At 39.9% G+C, this 17271-nt stretch overlaps 1 protein-coding gene across 4 annotated transcripts in view; it reads right to left on the reverse strand.

The window, feature by feature from the left end:
• Positions 1-1784: 1784 nt before the first annotated feature.
• The window catches only part of plekha7a (pleckstrin homology domain containing, family A member 7a), a 150781-nt gene continuing 135294 nt past the window's right edge, over positions 1785-17271 (reverse strand). For 2 of the 4 annotated variants that reach the window (XM_034149149.1, XM_034149152.1), the window contains 13 exons: positions 16506-16655; positions 15846-15947; positions 15494-15605; positions 14337-14467; positions 13613-13801; positions 12712-12799; positions 11715-11806; positions 10948-11187; positions 7568-7765; positions 6381-6514; positions 4624-4757; positions 3324-3361; positions 1785-1853 (listed from right to left, as the gene is read on the reverse strand). In XM_034149149.1, coding sequence (XP_034005040.1) covers positions 3336-3361; positions 4624-4757; positions 6381-6514; positions 7568-7765; positions 10948-11187; positions 11715-11806; positions 12712-12799; positions 13613-13801; positions 14337-14467; positions 15494-15605; positions 15846-15947; positions 16506-16655 — 1596 coding nt within the window. In that variant the 3' untranslated portion in view covers positions 1785-1853; positions 3324-3335. The remainder of the gene's footprint in view (positions 1854-3323; positions 3362-4623; positions 4758-6380; positions 6515-7567; positions 7766-10947; positions 11188-11714; positions 11807-12711; positions 12800-13612; positions 13802-14336; positions 14468-15493; positions 15606-15845; positions 15948-16505; positions 16656-17271) is intronic. The other 2 variants (XM_034149151.1, XM_034149150.1) reach the window with 2 other exon arrangements.

The following is a 17271-nucleotide window of genomic DNA, read 5'->3' on the forward strand; positions in this document are numbered from 1 at the left end:
TGTAAAGCCAAGCTTCATGAGGGGCAGTGGTGTTGGGTAACTAAATACATTTACTCAAGTACTGTACTACTTAATAATACAAATAATCAGGGCTGCTCCTGGCCAACTTGTGGCCCCACGCAAAGTTATGTGATGAGGCCCTCTGTGTCGCGAGCGTCGACGGGGGGGATTAGCCAATCAGCAACCAAGGTAACCCCCCACCCCACCTTATCACCTGAATCTCCTCCTAGAGCACCATTGTGTTCTTTTTAACCAAATATCTCCGGTGCTTTTCAAGCACCAGCACCGAACCGGCCCCGAAACACCGTTGGTGTGAATGGGGTATCGGAGGGGCTCCTTATTTTCATCTAAAGCAGGGGTGGGGAACCTTTTTCCTCTCAAGGGCCATTTCAATGTTCACAACATCCCCCGAGACAAGAGTACAAATGATTGAACTCAACCTAAAAAATCACAGCCCATTCATTTTGCCTTTCTTTCCTGCTGTGCAAAGAAAAAGCAACCTCTTAATCCAGATGTCTTTGTTTTATTTTCAATGTTTTGATGTTATGCTTTGGAGAGAGTGTGTAAAAGGCGTAAGGACCAACATGCAGACAGTCACTATGACTCGCACATGCATGCACGCACGTGCACGGTTGTGGCATGACCACCCAAACAGAAAGATATGGACACAAGATGTTTGCAAATGTATTTAGTTTCCTATCCATGTGAACATGATTTAAGTGGGGGGGGGTGGTCCTCACCTCCTCTAGTGGATGTTGAAGTTAAAAGCATCAATCTGGTGCACTTTGAGAGCAACATTAGGAGATCTATGGATACATCTCTCAACACCCATATGAAACAGAACTGTAGCAGATTTGATTTTTCTCTATGGATATTTTACAAATCACTCCCCTTTTAAACTGTATTCTTGTTTATTAATAACAACTTTTTTTTTACTGTCATATAGTATTTGATACCTGTTTTTCCTTTATTCTCTTATTTTTGTATAACTATAGTGATCATATAAAGATGTGCCTTTACCTCACTGAGCTGAGGTTATCAGAACCTCTCAGTCTGTCAGCAGAGAGCTCTCTTCCACCTGGCTGTATACAAAGCTCCTTATATCCGTTAGCAGGGCCGGTTCTAACCAATGTGCTGCCCTAGGCGAGATTTGGGCTGGGAAAAAAAAATGAAATCCACAACACAATGAGCAAATACGCCTTTGAAATGAATGGCATTAGATTATCCTCTACGTTTATGAACTTCTTTTTTAACTTATGAAAGCTACTTTTTGAGCATATAACTAAGAAATGGGTGTGTTATATTTGTGAAACAAGAAATCAATGAAATGCACACTGTATACCAAAGGTGTTTTATGTAATTTATTAATTTTCATGACTTTTTTTCACGTGTTAATTATTAATCATGTATTTGAAGGCACTTCAATTGATTGACAGGACTGTGATCTTTGTTATATAGAAAAAATACAGCAGAAAATGAGCAAGCATGTCAAGCCAAACAATTTAATAAATAAAAGATGTATGTAAAAACGTTACTATTGTAGTGTGAGCATGTTGGCTTTTATTCACTCTGTAAAATAGATACAGCAAAAGGGATAATTGCAGATTTAAAAAAAAAAAAGCAATTCACTCATGTTATAAATTATTATTGCTTAATTGTGCACAAGCAAGAATTGATTCAACTCTAAAGAAGTGTGTCTTGTTCTCACTCATAAAAAAGAGATTTGTTCAAAGTTAATCAGTTAGTTGGCCACTGCTGAAAGTGGATCAGACCCCCCCGACCCCCGACCCCCCCCCCCCCCAGGAAGCTCCTCTTCTGTGGTCCTGCAGGTCAGAGCTCTGCAGAGGCTTTGGCTGAGGAGGAAACACAGACAAGATAAGATAAGAAGTACTTTATTGATCCCAATTTGGGAAATGTTTTGTGTTGCAGCAGCATAAAAGACATGGCATTGTACAATAAAATGAACTAGAAATACACAAGAAAGTAGAAAATATACACGTTGAATTACAAAGTACAGTAACAACATATAAAGCAAGTTATTATATATACATGTGTATGTGAGGCAAGAGGACATCAGTGTTTCTTCATCATTAATTAAGCATTTAAAGAATATTTAGCAAAAGCCCCTCTAATGCAGTTTACATTTCACGAGAAAACGTCTTGTGTGGTTAATCTTTCCAGGGCGCTGCTCAAATATAATGAGTTTAAATAGTGAAACATCCTTTAAAAGTGTTGATCTATGTGATACATGTTAGGGAATAGTTTGCTTAGGTATTCAACCTTCGACCCAGTTCATCATTTTCTCCTCTCACTGTCTCCTTTCCCACGGCATAGGTCTACGGCCTTGGGTATTGTTGCTATCTTTCTTAAGGAGGAGCAGCTTGGGTATTGCTGCTATCTCTCTTAAGGCGGGGCAGCTTGGGCGCATTGTTGTTGCCAGTCTATGACCGAGCACAAGCCGCCATGAGGTAGTTTACTGTTCAGGGACGTAGGTTCCCTGGCGCACATTCTTTTCTATGGACGAAAGCTCTAGTTAGATTCAGGGTCCATATTGCTTTAGTCTAAAGAATGCTGATTATTACACTCCGAACTAGTTAAAACCTCGAGCTACAGAAAGAGTTCTTCAGAATTGGTTTGGCGACCGCTGTGTCAACTCGTGACACACCACCTGTCTCGTCAATTCTCCGGCCGCAACTCCAAATAAACCGTCAGTGTTTGCCATCAAAGCTCCAGCTCTCCTCGTGTCTCTCTGAGTCCTGACTCTCCATTGCTACAGACTGCTTTGCTACATTACTATATATTTCTGAGACATATAGGGGCTGCACAAACCCCTGTGCATGAATCGCATGATGTATTTGGTCCTGCAAGATTTTGATTTGAAGTGTTTTTGATTTATTTACATAAAAACACACGCACCAAAACACCACTTGCACACACAAGGCCACCACATTTCACTAAAGCAGCTCTTCAATAAACCTGAAGCTCTTCGGATAAAATATCACCCACAACAAAATAGCCAGGACTGTGCACAGATGTTTCAGGGACTTTCTTAAAAGTGTACATGTACAGTACATAAGGCTATGTGTTTTTGTTTTGAGATTACATTTTAGATTATGTACACTAGACATACAGTACATGTTCCTGTATCTTTGGACGTTTCTGATAGTACGTTCTATAAAAGGCAACAGAACAGTTGTCAAGCAGATTTTTGCAGATTTAAAGTCTCTTGTCAATCTGTGCACATTCCTGACTAAACCCAAACAGTACATAAACTGAAAACCACAACACACACGACCACCACCCAAAAGGGAAATGGCGGGTACCTGGAGACATGTTCACCAACTCTCCATCCACTCAGAGCCTGCACACCAGGGACAAACCACATGTTGTCGGTCTGAGACTCTAAGGTGTGTGTGTGTGTGTGTGTGTGTGTGTGTGTGTGTGTGTACTATACTTGTGGGGACCTAAATCTGTTTACACAGTCACGTGTGGGGACTTGCCTCCCTTATGGGGACAAAATGGAGGTCCTCATGAGGGGAATCATTAATTTTAGGGTGAAGACTTGGTTAGGTTTAGGGTTAGGGTAAGGTTAAGGGTTAGGGTTAGGCATGTGTTGGTTATGGTTAAGGTTAGGATAAGTCTCCAGGAAATGCATGTAAGTCAATGTAATGTCCCCTGCAGTGATGTATACATGGTATGTGTGTGTGTGTATGTGTATGTGTATGTGTATGTGTATGTGTATGTGTGTGTGTGTGTGTGTGTGGTGTGTGTGTGTGTGTGTGTGTGTGTGTGTGTGTGTGTGTGTGTGTGTGTGTGTGTGTGTGTGTGTGTGTGTGTATCTTTATGAGTGATATGAGGTTCTGCACAGTGACAACATTTCGGTTGTTATTCATCAATTAATCTGGTCTGACTCGCTTTAAGGATAAACGTTAGCATTATTGTAATAGGAGTATAAAGGCTTACATACAGTTGTGATGGTTGGTTTAAAGGCAGGGATGTCCAAACTACGGCCCGGGGGCCAAATGCGGCCCGCGGACCATTTTGAATCGGCCCTCAGCAAATTCAAAATGTATAATGTTACACGGCCCACAAATGAAACTTGTGCTTGTCTTATATTGTACTTCTTAAATATACATGTACAAATATATTACACAGTAGTATCTGTGTGTTAATAAAACCACTTTTAAAATAAATTCAGTCGATTAAAGTTGGAAACATTTTCTAACAAATCTAAGTTGAGAAAAAAGCCCAGTAACTTATTTACATAACCAGTTTGAAATAGACCCTTCATATCTCCTCTTATGATAAGCAATCTGAGGCTTCTGTTTTAAGGAATGAGCTGCCAACAACTTTTTGTAACACAATAAATGAAGCCCTCTGAAGAGCTGTGATGTAGGCGGTTTTTTTCATCTTGCATTTTCAAGTATCAAGCATAATTGACCTACATTTGATTTATTTTGCTGACTTATAACTGAACTTACGAGGCGATATACCTCGAGTGAGTGGCCCAGCCCTTCGTATATTTCTCTGTATGTGGCCCTCGGTGAAAAAAGTTTGGACACCCCTGGTTTCAGGGCTCAGGGATGCATTAGAGAATGTAAATAAGGATGTTTGTTCACTAACCTGCCACCAGCTTGCTCTTGCGTGAGGCCTCGGAGGCCAGAGCGTGCGACACGCTCATGATCCTCTCCTGCTGCTGCAGAGCTGCGTCCAGATCACCGAAGTCCAGCGGAGCGGACGGCTGTCTGTTCTGATAACTGGAGAGAGAACACACACACCAGGGTTCATACACTTTTTCACCAATGATTTTCCATGACTTCTCCATGACCTTTACCTAATTCTCCATGACCTTTACCTAATTTTCCATGACCAAAAAAATTACTCTTTCTCAGCGGTACCACTGAAAATGGTTTATTTTAACATGGAACAGGAAAATAAGGTCTGCATATGAAACATGTTGTGCCTATCTAAAACAAATCAAATAGGCTTACTAGCTTCTACACGCTAAAGCAGCTAACATCTCTCACCAGCAAAATACCTCGTCAGTTAAATGCCATTTTACGTTTCATTACTATACGATACAGTATGTATTATCATTATAGTATTACTATTTCGGCGATTAGATAAAATATAAATTATATTTGATGCAACTTTAGTTACTTTTCCATGACTTTTCCAAAACTTTGGGAAAAATATTGTTTTCCATAACTTTTCCAGGGCCTGGAATTAGCATTTTGAATTTCCATGACTTTTCCAGGTTTTTAATGACCGTAAGAACTCTGACACACACTCCTTCACTTAGAAAGAACAACCTGCACCATGGGCACATACAGTATGACTTGCAGTATGTACCTACTTTCTATAAAAATAAACATCTATGTTTCTGATATTCTTAACCAATAATATCTGTATATATGTCAAAAGTGCACCTAACTCTATTGGGGTTATATTGATATATATACAGTAAAATGTTTCCTTTTTTCCCCTTGTTATCCTTACCTGTCCTATCCTGTGTTTCATCTTATTCCTGTTGCTGCTTTAAAACTTGAATTATCTTACAGGAATCCAAAAAAGGTGTTTCTTATCTTGAACCAGTGGATTCATAAATAACACACTCACATACTGATCACCATTTAGAGCTTCATTCCCACAGGGATACAGTAGAAGCTGAACTCACTGAATGTATATCAGTGCATTTCACTCAGATCACAATCCCCCTTGAACACCTTCCTAGGCTGAAGACTTTCTTTTTGCGGCTACTTTCAATTGAACTATTCACATCTTACACTGCACTGTAACTTTTATTCATGTACCTGTGTTATTCATGTTTTATAATCTTTGCTTTTTAATGTTTCTGATGTGTTTTATGCCCTTAAAGGTAGGGTAGGTAAGAATGGAGAAACCAGCTCCAGTGCGCTAGAATTTGAAAGTACGCAGCCGAAAAAAATCTGCCCCTTCCTTCAGACTTCCTTACAGAGCCCCTCCTCCAACACACACGAACGCGCACATGACCAATGAGGGCACGAGATAAGTTTGTGCACGAGATGGAAGGCTGACAGGCAGGTAGGCCATCCAGTTATTTTAGCCGGGCCGGCTCAGATGATTGGTCGTGCTTTTTATAGCGCCACGGCTTCCACAGATGACATTGTTATTTAATGTATTTATTGCTGTCGGGATGTTAAGAGCCTTCCATGGAATATCACAAAAAGTGTTTCTGAAGTGAATTACCTACCCCACCTTTAAAGTCTTTTTGTAAAGCACTTTGAATTACCTTATGTTGAAAAGTGCTATATAAATAAACTTGCCTTGCCTTGCCTGGATTTACTTGAAATAAAAGGCAGAAATCTTAATGACCCCAGCTCCTGTGTGAGACTGTGTACCTGGACTTAGCGAGCAGGTTCTTGATGCGCTGCGTCCGGCGGCCGCGCTCCTCCTGCTCCTCCGGACTCAGAGGCTCGTCAGGGTCCGACTCCACGTAGCGCTCTGGGATGGGAACCTTCTGAGGTTTGCACAGCTGCATGGGGAAAGGACAGGGCAGCAGTCTTAAAATCCCATTATGTGGTGATGACGCAACCATTTTAAGTTTGTCTCTTCCAGTAGAAATGAACATGAGGTTGTTATGCTTTTCATAACAATGGTAACTAATTCTCTCTTGGGTATTTCTTCTACATTAACAGTGATTTGTGCCTCTATCTAAAGTTCCTATTCAATTCTTAAATCTGGCATTCATTTAAGAATATTTGAACAATTCATTTAAAAAGACGTGGTTTGCAAAAACATTTCAATAGACTTTATCAAACTGTCATGCAGTGAAATGTGAATGCTTTTATCTAGCACAAGATTTTGGGGTTACCACAAATTGGATTTGAATAGGGCTGTTGAAGTCAATGACTCACACCTATTTAAAAACCACACAGAAAAACCCATTTGATTGACAGGCCTCCCAGGGTCTAGACTTTCCCCTTTCAGGATGACAATTCAATTAATGTACTGTAGATCTTTTTGTGATTTAAATACATGTTATATATACAATTTAAGAGTGGTTGCCTAATATATATATCAATATGAGCTCAGCACACTCTCCATCCATGCTAGGAAAACTTATGGAGGGTGTCTGAGATGAACTGAGAACTAAAGTGCCGATTTAACCAGATAAATCAGAACAGTGGAGCTGTCAGAAGATTATCATCCTTTGATGTGCTCTTATGCCTCTGCGCAGGCGACAGCTGAGGCCGTATGAATTATGTTTTTGGGTTATTTAAGTCTGTCCATCCGGATTTCTCCAAATTTGACACAAATGTCTACTTGGATTAGATTTTGGTTGTCAAAGTTTAAAGTCACTGTGATGTAATGAAACCCATTTTAGGCTATACCTAGAATTGATATGCTAATTAAGACATTTTCACACATATCTAATAGAATAAAACTTCACATATTGGACGAACATGGATGTTAAGACGTTGTTGTAAAGATGTAAACTGCAACTTGACCGGTTAGAGGAGGCGTAAAACCCCAAGAAGGTCATTTTAGTTCATGACTGTGTGTGTGTGTGTTTGTGAGTGCCTACCTCCCGGCTGATATCCAGGTCGTAGTCCAGAGGCTCCACATCCACCTCTCGTATGTGTGTGGCTGTGACCGTCACCCACTCATCTGATTGGATCCTCCCTCTCTCATCTGATTGGATCCTCCCTCTCTCCTTGGCCTGGCTCCACCCTTCATCGCTCTGACCCTCTGCAGCCAGACGCTCCTCCTTCCAGTCAAACACCTGCAAACAGCAGGAGTAATTATTACAATCTTTAAAGTAGATCACAAAACCTCTCTTTCTGGACATGTGTTTGAAGGGTGTTACCATAAAGATTGACTTTAAGCTGTTGATATTATTTCCACTGATTAACAGGATTTCAATAGAGACAATATCCCCCTAACAGCGAGTAACATTTTACATACAGATGGCTTCAAATATCTACTATATTGCACCCAGTGTCCACATTAAATCTACTTGTATTGAGTTTAAGCCTTTACAGACATACATTATTAGTTAAACAATTATTAAACTTGAGTGAAGTTGATTTGCAACATATTTTATAATTATTTGGTTAGCACAAACGCTGAGAAATTACTACTTCAGCTGCTACATTTTAAATATTTGCTGGTTATCCCATGTTTTCTTTGCTATTTAACAGGATTAATTTAGAAAAATAACCATAGTTGCAGCCTTGGTAGTGTAACAGTAAGGGATTATAAAAAATACTTAAAAACAGGTTTATATTCTTCAATAAAGTGAAATAAAAGACAAAGCCACATGAAGCTGTGTCAGGTAGGGCAAAAAAGGGAGTGAATAGGGAAATGCAGTAGCACTGTATTAAACTAAAGAATAATTAAAAAAATATTATATAATTTGGCGTAAAACAAAATGTAATCTCTGCAGTGAGTTGTGCTTCAGATATAGGGAGACAAAGATGCATTTAAACGTTTTTTTCAACCTAGAATAAATATAGAAGAGTTCATCCAGGAATTAGACAGTATCATTTTTAGAATCATCACGCCAGAGAAAACACAGGAATAAGTTGAGTCTGTTTTAAAGACTTCTCTCCTATGCAAACAGTACACTATTGCATCTACAAAAATACTCTGAGTCCCAGACAACATGTACGTGTGTGTGTGTGTGTGTGTGTGTGTGTGTGTGTGTGTGTGTGTGTGTGTGTGTGTGTGTGTGTGTGTGTGTGTGGAGGGGTACTTGTGAGTAATCATCCCAGGAGCATCAAAGCCATGCATCCTCCCGCTCCAGTAGCCTGCAGATCTGCTGCTCTGAGAGACACTGCAGCCCATGCCTTGTTGTGCTCAGGAGAATCAATCAAAACACACAGGAGGACAGAGAGAGAGAAAGAAAGAGAGAAAGAGAGAGAGAAACACCATGCAGGAACAGATTCATCAGGAAAAACCCACGACAGACAGATCAGGAAGAACGCAGCCCAGAGGAGGATCAAGAAGCAAGGAACTCTTTATTGTCGAGTGCAAATCTCTACATGATAGAAAAGGGAAGAGTTGTGCGTTGCTTCTCGATAACACAGAATTAGGTGGTGATTAGCAGTTCACTTCTCTAAGGTCTCTATTATATTTCTATACTCTTCAACTGAGCAAACCTCCTGGATCTATATTTCTTAAATCTTTGATCTGATATATTGTATGTAGCTGTGGAAGGATAAAAGCAATGTGGCAGAAAAGCTCTCAAGATGTGGGGAAAACAAGGAGTGGAGCGTATGGGCATTGATTAACGTCCCTTTTCTCTCATAAAACAACTAATTTGAAGAACTTAATTGGATATCTGGTTAATTATAAGATATTGTTCACAATTTTCATATCCAAATTATCAAAAAATAATGACATAAATTAGGAAAATAATCATCCTAATTTAAACATCCCCACTGTACAGTCCCTTTTTCACACTAATATCCCATGGAAAGTTGTCCACTCCTTGTTCATATTTATTATTATGATCTCTTTTATTGCGTTTCAGCCCTGTTGCTTCAACCTGTCCTGTATATTTATGATGCATAAAACAGCACAGCATAGGCCACTTAAAAGTACTCACATATGAGTATATATATTATTCTCTTCCCAACTTTAATCGTGGCAATGTAAATACCAACCACTGTCAAACGATAAAAATAACCTTGTAATCTGTACAAGAAGAAAAGGCTGCATGAATGAGTTGGTTAATTCAAATATAAAATGGTGTAAACATGTTTTATGCTGGTGGAGTAGAGAAAATAAAATATGCTTTATGGTTATATGCACTGGAAATAGATAGCAGAGAACTACAGACTATGTATTGCTCACTGTTACACGGACAATTGTACTCAATGATTCATGGGAAATGTAGTCTGATGACAGGCAGAAATCACAGCAGTCTGTTAGTCTGTAATCATAAAAACAATCTGTTATGTCTCGTGTTATCTCAATGGAAGACTTTGACATTTTGGATTATCACCTTTTCACCCAGGCATTGTTAGCATTGTTAGCATGTTAGCATTCCATACTGAAACTAGATTTAGTTTAAATGTCAAAGTATTCCTCTATTGGTTAAAACCAGCACATCTTCCTAACTGAACTCTGCTCTTACACAGAAACCTTAAAGCTAGCTCTTTGCATCGTTTCTATGATTCTGAAGTGCTTTGAAACAAACCACGGTTAATTAAAAATGATGATTAAGGAGGTACATTTGGGACAAAGGCAAAAAACATCATCGGCAAAACAAGGCACTTGGATTTCATTCGAAGAAAAGAAAGCAGGGAGGTGTAATCATGATTTGTGCCACTAGCATCGCCCCTCTCTTCATTTCATCAACCTGATTATTTCCCGCAACATTTCCCCCCACTCTTCTATATGCTCTATATACCAAATCTCTACAAAATATAACTGTACAACTGTATACTGAAAATATCCCTCAGTAAATAAATACAAGTGTACACGTACATGGTATGTAGATGTACATAAATGGGCTCTTCTCTCTACTTTCTGGTGAGTAAAACAGAGAAGGGAAGGCAGTGCGATGCCTTCAATTCCCTCCTTATATCTTAGTGGATTTACATTCAAAATTGTGTCAGTGAGGTCCCACCGTGGGGCAGTAGGGCAACCCCTGAACCTTTTAAAAAAATAAACAGGGAGCGACAGTCCCAGTCCCGAAACTAGCCAAATATTCCCGTCAAATCCCTGTGTGCTCATTTGTCTCCCATTGTTCTTAAAGCATTCACCAAGCTAGCTAGCCAGCCTGCCCTTTAGCGTGTTAGTGCTAACAACCATTGGTTAGACAGAGCAGCAGAGTAGGCTAGCGTGTTAGCATTCCCAGCTAGGTTGTTATGTGCCAGGGGGCTGGAGGGTGTAGCAGCAGTGGTGGTGGAGGTGGAGCTCCCTGTGTCTGCTGCTGCTGCGCGGGGGGTAACGTACGGAGGCCGGGGGGTCCGAGGTGTTGGCGGGCAGCCTGGAGGAGGAGGAGGAGCGCTGGGCGGTGGAGGAGGAGCGCTCCTGGCTCAGGTTCCTCTTGCGCTCGCGAACTAGCGCCTTCTGGTGGCGCTTCATCCGTTCCAGTTGCTCCTCTGCCGTCATGCGGCCCCGAGGCTGAGCGCCCGACAGCTGCAGGACGTCCGGAGGAGACGACAGGAGCTCCAAGGCACTCTTAGGTCTCTCCTGGTTTGGGGGGGGAGAAGGAACAATACAGGGAGGGTTGAAACAAGGTCAAAGAGGGAAAGGAGAGAGGGGATGGATGTTTGGTGGGGTTGGTTCAAGAGGAATGGAACAAAATAGATGATATGAGAAGATGAAAAGCGGGCAGGAAGTACAAAGATGGAGGAACAGTGACATAGTTTAGTGAACAAAGAATGAGAGGAACAGGAAATGGCAATAATGAATGTGACAGATTTAAACAACATACAATACCGCTTAGTTTGCTACATTTGGCTGGTTAGAAGGATACAAGTTATGTCCAAATGTCCACAACCTGCATATCAATTGCTACTTTTATCTAAAAAGTATAATGCATACACTTAACTGTGATTCGTTCATGTCTACTAGTGGTGCTCACCCTTAGAGCGCTAAGTCATTAAGTTCCTTTAAGTGTAGAATAACAATGTTCAACACATCTGGCTAATACAAATTGAGATCCAGGATAACTCCAGGTGATCACACATATCTGCAGATGTTCCTCCTGGACTCACCCTGGCTGCAGAGCCCCCAGCACCCCTCCTCAGGGTGACGTAGGACGCGATATAGTTGGACTGGTTCAGGCGAGATGAGGGGCCTGACAGACCTAGTTCATGAAAAACAAGACAGGAAGCAGCACAGCTTAGTTCCGTTTGCTAAATAAATAAATTAGTGAGGTAAAACAATGAAAACACAGCGAGGAAAGGTTAAATTAAGATCCTCACAAGAGAAGAAAATTGAAATTCCAAGCCAAGTGCAATATCTAGCAATGAAAGTGTCAAATAATCTGCCCTGTGATACGGATCCACTTCAAAATGTTTTGGGTTTAGTCTTGGCCCATCCTACATCCTTCCAACAAGGGTTAGGGTTAACTAGTTGTATAGTCATCCTATTCTTCATAACCTCCTTGGCATGGGTCATAGTGTAATGGTGATACAAAAAAGTGATTATTTGCACTGGTAAAACAAATTCCCTCAACTTAATTTAAATAAAAAGTTTACGAAATTAGATTATTAATTTGGTTTAAAGGTTGTATCAGGATTGAGAATAATTAGAATAACGTTCCAGATTGGTTTACAATGTATTCTTCTGCTCCTGTCGGGTGACAAAAAATGACTGAGAGATAATTTATTGTCAAGATAAGAAATACATTCTTCACTTTTTAACTGATGAATCTTCAGGTCTGAAGAGATTGGATTTCTAATGAAAATATCTGTCTTTCTGAACATAAAAACACCCGTTTGTGCATAATCAAAGTTTCATTAATTTAATTAAAGCTCGCTAACATCTATTTTTCCTATTTCTATGCTGTACAACAAAACCAAGTTTGTTTCCTGGAGAAAGATATGAGAATAACCACATGTGGATCCTATATACCTACTTTAATTATATTAATAAAAAACACAAAGAATTATGGGCTGGAATGCAAACCATGCTGGGAAGTCAATAGTCATAAAGAAGGTTAATACATTTCACTATTTTTCTATTTAATGAATTTAACATTTCAGATACCTTTGCCCTGGAAGTACAGGTAGTCCATGTCGGCCTCCGTGCTCAGGGCTGGCAGCTCTGGTTCACTCAGGTACGACCGCATGTCCGTCTGTAACCAGAACACATTCAACAAAAAGACAGAATGTTAGCTATTGGTACTAAAACAACTAATTGGATTTTTAAAACAATTAAAAAATCATCCAAACAAGCTTCGTTCTTCATTCTTGCTCAAATGAATAACCCTGTATCACACCTCACGTCTAACTAGCAGGGAACCTCCAGTACATTACTTTAGTTTCACTTTAACCAGATTTCACTCTGCTTTCCACCCTTCAATAACCCTAAGTAATTTGCATATAGCTTACTTAAACTTGACATTATTGCATTTTAAGTTTGTATAGAACAGCAATTACTTTTTTGCAAATGTTATGTGTAATGTATTTATCATGTGTTTATAGTTTATTTAGTAGGAGCTTGTTAGTCTATTATAGTGTTTTCTACCTTATTCTGTATATTTTTATATACTCTAGATACTTTTATATTTACTGTTTGTTAATTTTTAACTTTTTTACATGCTGCAGTAACAAAAACAAATCCCAGTTCAGGATCAATACATGATATTTAACTTATCTATCAAAGACACTAGATTGTTAAACACTTGAACCATTCATCTGTTTGCAACTTATATATATATCAATATTCCAATTACTGTATATAGACTATTTTGCACGATTTCTATTATATTCTATTTTATTGTATTTACTTTTTTATCTGTTTTATTGTGTTGCACTGTTGGAGGAGCCTGTGACCTAAGATGTTCATTGTCATATCTACACTGTAGCTATGTACACATGACAATAAAAGCCTTGAAACTTGAAACACTAGTGGGGAGATTAATTGAAGTAACTTAAGGACAGACTACCTCTCCGTTGGCGACGTACTGCCCGCCCTCCCGGTCCCTCTTCCTCTCGTCTGATTGGCGCTTCAGCCCTCGCACCGACATGTGGCGGATGACGGACGCCTCTTTGGGGAGCGGCGGCACCACGGGGGGCGGGTCCTCGCTGTCGTAGAGGTGAGGGAGGGGAGGCCTGGGGGGGGCGCTGTCCTCGGCCTGGACACCCACCAGGAGGGAAAAAGATTCAGTGTTTTAGAAGAACCAGAATGCAATGCTGATGAAGACCTCTTGAACAACATTATATTAAATCAAGCCAAAAATTCACTAAAATTAAAGACTCTAATATTTATCTTAATAAAAACCCAATCATCCTGCTACGTGAAAAAACACCAGAAGAAATACAAATAATGTTTTTACTTACTCTTCTTCTAGTAATAAGAGTAAGTAAGATCTTGTAAATGGCATGTATAGAATAAAAGAAATACTCATTTGAATAACAAATCAATTTCATTCATTTGATGAAGGGAAAAATGGGTGAGGCATACAACAGGAATATAGAAATGACAAATAATGTCCTAATTATTAAATTATTGTTCTTTTTCTGATTTGTGGATTGTTATTCCATGTTTTTTTGTTTTGTTTTAACTCTCATTTTGTTGTGTTATCACATTATTTTCCAAAAAAAAGGCATCAAAAATAAATCTAATATGAAGTGAACTCTGTGGTATCTGAGCAGACGGGGGACACTCACCCACTTTGGCACGGTGCTGTGAGGCAGCGTTTGGGAGCGGGCGTTGGGGACGGAGCTGCGAGGCGGAGGCTGGACCTCGGCGCTGAGAGAAGGCACGGAGCGGTCCGACACCGAAGGCACTAGTTTCCTCTCTGGGGAAAAAACACAGAGAAGTCAAAGTTTATTGTCAATCTTTCAGTTTGTGTGTACAGACAGAGAGAGCGAAATACCATTTCCCACTATCCCGAATACAAAAACAAATATATATAAAAATATGTATGCAAATATGTATATACCTATATATACACAATCAAAGACACATTTATACATATGCACACATTAAGACCTAAATAAAAGCACAACAATCAATATATACAAAATAACAGTCACTTCAATATCTTTGAGAATGTACATCAGTGCAAGATTGACCATAGCAGTGTAAAAAGTGTCTGGTGCTGGATTTGAGTGTCTGTGTGTGTGTGGTGTTAAAGTCCAGTGGGGGCAGGGGGGAGAGGGGGGAGAGGGGGGAGAGGGGGGAGAGGTGGGAGAGAGAAATCAAGGTTTTTAACTTATAAATGTTAGCATATGTATGTATATAAGGGAGGCGTGTTGTGCAGTGGGTTCAAACCCCACTGCAGTCAGCATGTCGTTGTGTCCCTGGGCAAGACACTTCACCCCAAATTGCTCCTGTGGGGATTGTCCACAGTATTGAGTATGTAAGTCGCTTTGGATAAAAGCGTCTAACAAGTGACATGTAATGTAATGTAATATGTGTACATATGTATGTGTATGTATATATAGAATTTTGTTTATCTGTGTGCGTATTTAATTACGGAATTATCTTTTTTTCCTTTATCCTGCAACTGGATGACTAACGGGAGGGCTACCTCTGTATGAGCTGTGCTTTCTGCCCTCCCGCTTCTACTCATTTAGTTAGTTTTTCGGATGTATAAACGGTCTAATTGTTGAAATAGTAGAATAATAATAGTAAAATAAAAAGCAGTCCTGAAATGGAGTCACACTCAAAAAGGGGGGGAAAAGTCTGACCACATTTATATTAAAAGAAGTAGAAACAGAGACATGATGACACAGATTATTTATATACTTTATTGATCCCCATTTTCGAAAAAGAAGCCACAGCAGCTGATAATAACCACGGGGTTGCTATGGTTACTCACCTGGGTTCTGGACAGAGTCGATGGTGATCTTGTAGTTGGCTTTGCTGGCACTCAGCCCCCCCATCACGTCCTCGATCCTCCACAGCTCGCGCTTCATCTCTCCTTTCTCCTGCTGCGAGATGCAAACACACACACACACATTTTATGTTTGTCATATGTCGAATGGAAACCTGTGATTCAGGAATTGTCAGACATTATTAGACCAAAAGCTTGTAGAAGACAAGAGGACACATTTAATACAGACGGTTCAAACTCTTCAAATAACCTTTAAGATACCCAGTTTATGAAAACAGACGCTGTAAAACCAGAGGTGTCAGGTGAATCTGCTGTGAGCTGCAGTACCGGCTCTCACCTGAGGGGTGGCACTGTGGTTCATGTGAGCCTGCAGCGCCGTCCTCAGCTGCTCCATGGACCTCTCCAGCCGGTTGTACTCCTCCCAGGCCTGAGCCATCTCCTGCAGACACACACAGTCTTAGGTTACATAATATAACATACACATACATAACATATACTGTCCAAGGTACTCAGTTTGCAAGAATCCTGTATAGCAATGAGATAGTTTTTTTAAATGTATTCACAAACTTAATTGCAGGCATCATTGCGGCTGGGTATCAGTTCTTAATACCAAAATAATGATATGTATAAAATGAGGTACATATTGGTATCGGTTATCTATAAGGGACACACATTCTATTGAACATAGATGCAAACTGTATCTGCACAAGTAGCTGCATGCATTCAAACACACATGCATACAAAGAGACACACCCTTATTAAACACACTTTTAAATACTATTATGAGACTTTGCACACATGTGTCACTGTCTATACATTGGATACATATCTGTGGTGTTAGAATAGTATCCTTATTAATACTCTGATGGATTTAAACCTTATTCCTACCGACTACACATACAGTTTATTGTGCAAAATACTGGCAGGTAAAATATACAAGAGGCTACTAGCTACACCCACAATAATACATGTGTGCATCCTGTGATGGCATACACACCGTGGAGAGGCGTGATATTTGTGCCCGGATGGACACCAGGTCCTCCTGCAGCAGCCTCTGCTGGTAGGAGATCTTCTGAGCGTGGGCCGGCTGGTCATGGTACAGCTCCATCTGCTGGTGGGACACGTCCAGCACACTCTCCAACTTATCCTGTTGGGGTGAGGAGTCGTACAGCATGAGGCCAACCAAAGCAACTATACAGTAAGACCTACTAAATCCTGCTTGCTCTGACAATGCACTTTTATGATATTCGGAAGAGGACACTTTTTCAACAATGCCTCCAGAGGGCAGCATGTTTCTACACTCAATCATAAACTTCCATAAGATCTAATTTTACTTCACTGGAAATGATTAGACTTTCATTCTTGTCTTTATAGTATATTTATTGTGTTTAATATACTTTTTAGTGGATTCAGCATCCCTCCAAGAACTGATGAGACTGTAGTGTCTTCAGTGTTGTGTTTTTGGAGAGGTCTGGTAATAGTGAATACAATAAATCAAAATATGGAGTCTGAAAAATCAATACCCCAATTGAAATTGGATGTGCACTGCTCTATATACTATTTAATACCTGAATCTTTCTTTGTTTTTTACTCCATTGTAGCTCAATTGACAAAATGTATCTAGCTCATTTAAAAACATTGCAACAAGATACAGAGACAATATAGCAGGAATTCAAACAGTAAGGCCAAACAAAAGCAAGATCAACATAATAATAAAGGGATTAAAGATGATACAATGAATAAAAGACCACATCACAAGTCTG

Source organism: Trematomus bernacchii, unplaced genomic scaffold (assembly GCF_902827165.1).
Source record: "Trematomus bernacchii unplaced genomic scaffold, fTreBer1.1, whole genome shotgun sequence".
Taxonomy (NCBI): Eukaryota; Metazoa; Chordata; class Actinopteri; order Perciformes; family Nototheniidae; genus Trematomus; species Trematomus bernacchii.